This window comes from Conger conger, unplaced genomic scaffold, assembly GCF_963514075.1.
Source record: "Conger conger unplaced genomic scaffold, fConCon1.1 SCAFFOLD_54, whole genome shotgun sequence".
Lineage (NCBI taxonomy): Eukaryota > Metazoa > Chordata > Actinopteri > Anguilliformes > Congridae > Conger > Conger conger.
In genome coordinates, this window is record NW_026890260.1 from 1 (window position 1) to 3,523 (window position 3,523).

At 48.9% G+C, this 3,523-nt stretch overlaps 1 protein-coding gene across 1 annotated transcript; it reads left to right on the plus strand.

Annotated features, from left to right (window-relative positions):
• The first annotated feature begins 17 nt into the window (after positions 1-17).
• On the plus strand, positions 18-2,703 carry LOC133119534 (protein MCM10 homolog). Its single transcript, XM_061230046.1, has 3 exons — positions 18-290; positions 1,147-1,189; positions 2,064-2,703. Exons 1-3 carry the CDS (start codon positions 70-72, stop codon positions 2,145-2,147), a joined length of 348 nt encoding a protein of 115 aa, XP_061086030.1. The 5' UTR covers positions 18-69; the 3' UTR covers positions 2,148-2,703.
• The last annotated feature ends 820 nt before the right edge of the window (positions 2,704-3,523 follow it).

Below are 3,523 nucleotides of genomic sequence, written 5' to 3' on the forward strand. Positions count from 1 at the left end.
ACTGTATGACAAAATAAGGAACTATGTCTGCAGTCTCTTTCCAATCAGTATTTCAGTACTTGCGAAAGAATGGCTTCTGCTTACTTACAACAGCCCATCCTGAGGGAAGCGTTATCACACTTCCTGTTTTGTATTTATCTCCAGTGTAAGTACACGTACTTCAAGCCCCTGGACCAGTGTGTGGAGCGCAAACACGATTATCACTGGCACGACGCCATCAAGCGCTTCTTCAGGTGTCCCTGCGGCCAGCGGTCCATCGCCCTCGACCGACTGCCCCACAAGCCCTGCAGGTAAGCTCCTGTTCTGCAGGTAGAGGTGTGTGAGCTCCTGTTCTGCAGGTAGAGGTGTGTGAGCTCCTGTTCTGCAGGTAGAGGTGTGTGAGCTCCTGTTCTGCAGGTAGAGGTGTGTGAGCTCCTGTTCTGCAGGTAGAGGTGTGTGAGCTCCTGTTCTGCAGGTAGAGGTGTGTGAGCTCCTGTTCTGCAGGTAGAGGTGTGTGAGCTCCTGTTCTGCAGGTACAGGTGTGTGAGCTCCTGTTCTGCAGGTACAGGTGTGTGAGCTCCTGTTCTGCAGGTACAGGTGTGTGAGCTGCTGTTCTGCAGGTACAGGTGTGTGAGCTCCTGTTCTGCAGGTACAGGTGTGTGAGCTCCTGTTCTGCAGGTACAGGTGTGTGAGCTCCTGTTCTGCAGGTACAGGTGTGTGAGCTCCTGTTCTGCAGGTACAGGTGTGTGAGCTCCTGTTCTGCAGGTACAGGTGTGTGAGCTCCTGTTCTGCAGGTATAGGTGTGTGAGCTCCTGTTCTGCAGGTGTGTGAGCTCCTGTTCTGCAGGTACAGGTGTGTGAGCTCCTGTTCTGCAGGTACAGGTGTGTCTGCTCAGCCCAGGTGCAGAGGTGTGCATTGCAGTTTTAGACCCTTAAACACAGGTTTCATTGTGCTACAGGTGAACAGTATGAATCATTACTACTGTAGACTGAACACTACTGTGAATGCAGTGTGAATCATTCCCACTGTGGACTGAACACTATTGTAAATGCAGTGTGAATCATTACCACTGTACTGAATATGTATTTAACTGAAACAACATTGTGAATAAACATTTGCAAATTATTAGATTCAAATTGTTTAAAATCCAAACACTTGACTTTTCAGCAACTGTGGCCTGTTCAAATGGGCGAGGGACAGCATGCTCAAGGTACGTGACCCCCTCCCCCCCCCCCCAGGTTTTATGTGTTTAACCGTGCCATATGTGGGGCTTAACCGTGCCATATGTGGGGCTTAATCATGCTATATGTGGGGCTTAACCGTGCCATATGTGGGGCTTAACCGTGCCATATGTGGGGCTTAATCATGCTATATGTGGGGCTTAACCGTGCCATATGTGGGGCTTAACCGTGCCATATGTGGGGCTTAATCATGCTATATGTGGGGCTTAACCGTGCCATATGTGGGGTTTAACCGTGCCATATGTGGGGTTTAACCGTGCCATATGTGGGGCTTAACCGTGCCATATGTGGGGTTTAACCGTGCCATATGTGGGGCTTAACCGTGCCATATGTGGGGCTTAACCGTGCCATATGTGGGGCTTAATCATGCTATATGTGGGGCTTAACCGTGCCATATGTGGGGCTTAACCGTGCCATATGTGGGGCTTAACTGTGCCATATGTGGGGTTTAACCGTGCCATATGTGGGGCTTAACCGTGCCATATGTGGGGCTTAACCGTGCCATATGTGGGGCTTAACCGTGCTATATGTGGGGCTTAACCGTGCCATATGTGGGGCTTAACCGTGCTATATGTGGGGCTTAACTGTGCCATATGTGGGGTTTAACCATGCCATATGTGGGGTTTAACCGTGCTATATGTGGGGTTTAACCGTGCCATATGTGGGGTTTAACCATGCCATATGTGGGGCTTAACCGTGCTATATGTCGGGTTTAACCATGCCATATGTGGGGCACACAGTTAAGCCACACATATGGCACGGTTAAGCCCCACATATGGCACAGTTAAGTGATATGTGGGGCGTGATATGTGGGGTTTAACCGTGTGATATGTCTGTGATCAGGAGAAGCCAGGTCCGAAGATTGCTGGGGAGCTGCTCTTACCCCGGGGAGAAGAGCAGCCCAAATTCATCAACAGCATCAAGTGACATCCAGGTCACATGAGTCATAATGACTCATCGCTGCAGAGTTTTACCCCCATCGCACAGACCCTGTTCAGACCCCACACACAGCCCCACACACACACACACACACACACACAGCCCCACACACACACACACACACACACACTCACACACACAGCCCCACACACAGCCCCACTGCGCCCCTACACCCTCCCAGCAGCTACACTGTACATCCCTCATTAGGGTAAATTATGTTAGCATTAGCGTTAGTGTTTTCATTCCTGTGAATGTTGTGTGTGGTGCGAGCCTGGCAGAGCTCTGGGCTGTTATGCTGCTGCTGAATTACCTCGTCCCACTAACACACTGAACAATAATGTACAGTGCAAAGTGGCTGTTTCTCCGTATCATAAGCAGCCATTTTAATGTTTCAGTAGCTCTTAGCTGTAAGGCCAAGTTCTGTCTTAAGTGGAGGTGGCCGGATAATTTTTACCTGCTGTTTCAGGGAGGGTGTGGGAGAATGCCACTTTCTCTTTCACCTAAATCATGTCATATGGGAAATAAATAAATTGAGATATCTGCTCGTGGGGAGTCAGTATTTTTCTTCCAGGTTTGTGGCACCATTTTGTCATCCATGGAGTTTTGCTGATTTTCATTCTGTGGCTATGTTCACACCCCCCTCTAGTCAGGAATACATCACGACTTGCTGAATTATACTATGAGGGTGGTCCTCCATCTACCTGGAGTGACACCAGAAAAAAAAAAATCTATTAGAATGGATCATTCTTGTGTGGATCATTTAAATTTATTTCAGATTTTTCCCTTTTCTCCCAATTTAGTAGCCAATTGTACCCCCCTCTAATTCAGTTTGAGTTTGTGTTAGATACACCGTCCACACCCCCTGGCGGGCCGAGGAAGAGCGGCACGCCTTCTTCAAGACGTCTCATCTCTCTAATCGTGTCCGTGGTTCCAAGGCCTCCGAGGCGCTTATTGTAAGGCGATCAGCTAACCCTGCCAAGACCCTCCCTCTGGAGCGCGAGCTAATTATGCCGCTCCATGTGAGCCGGCCAAACTTGGCTTTCAGCAGGACCGGGAATCGAACCCCGGTCCCCAGTGTGCAACTGCAGCAAACTGCATCTTATCACATCACTCATATTCAAGCTAGCATGAGCCAGTGTGCTAAAACCAAATCCCTTGGGCGAAGTAACTATCTAGCTTACTAGTTACTTCCAACATCAGCCAATAAATGTGGCTCCGTGATTACTTGGCTAGGTTATATCCTAACTGGTTAAAAGTCATTACTAGTCACTCCTCTGCTCCAAAGGATGTATGCTACCAATTTTAACCGTTGCTTCAGCGTATTCATGACGACTTAGAAAGACGGGTATCTTTACCACTCTCAA

Coding starts and splice junctions, on each gene's coding strand:
- LOC133119534 (XM_061230046.1), top strand. CDS start 70: ATGGCTTCTGCTTACTTACAACAGCCCATCCTGAGGGAAGCGTTATCA. Junction 291..1,146: donor CTGCCCCACAAGCCCTGCAG/GTAAGCTCCTGT, acceptor TTGACTTTTCAG/CAACTGTGGCCTGTTCAAAT. Junction 1,190..2,063: donor CGAGGGACAGCATGCTCAAG/GTACGTGACCCC, acceptor GTCTGTGATCAG/GAGAAGCCAGGTCCGAAGAT.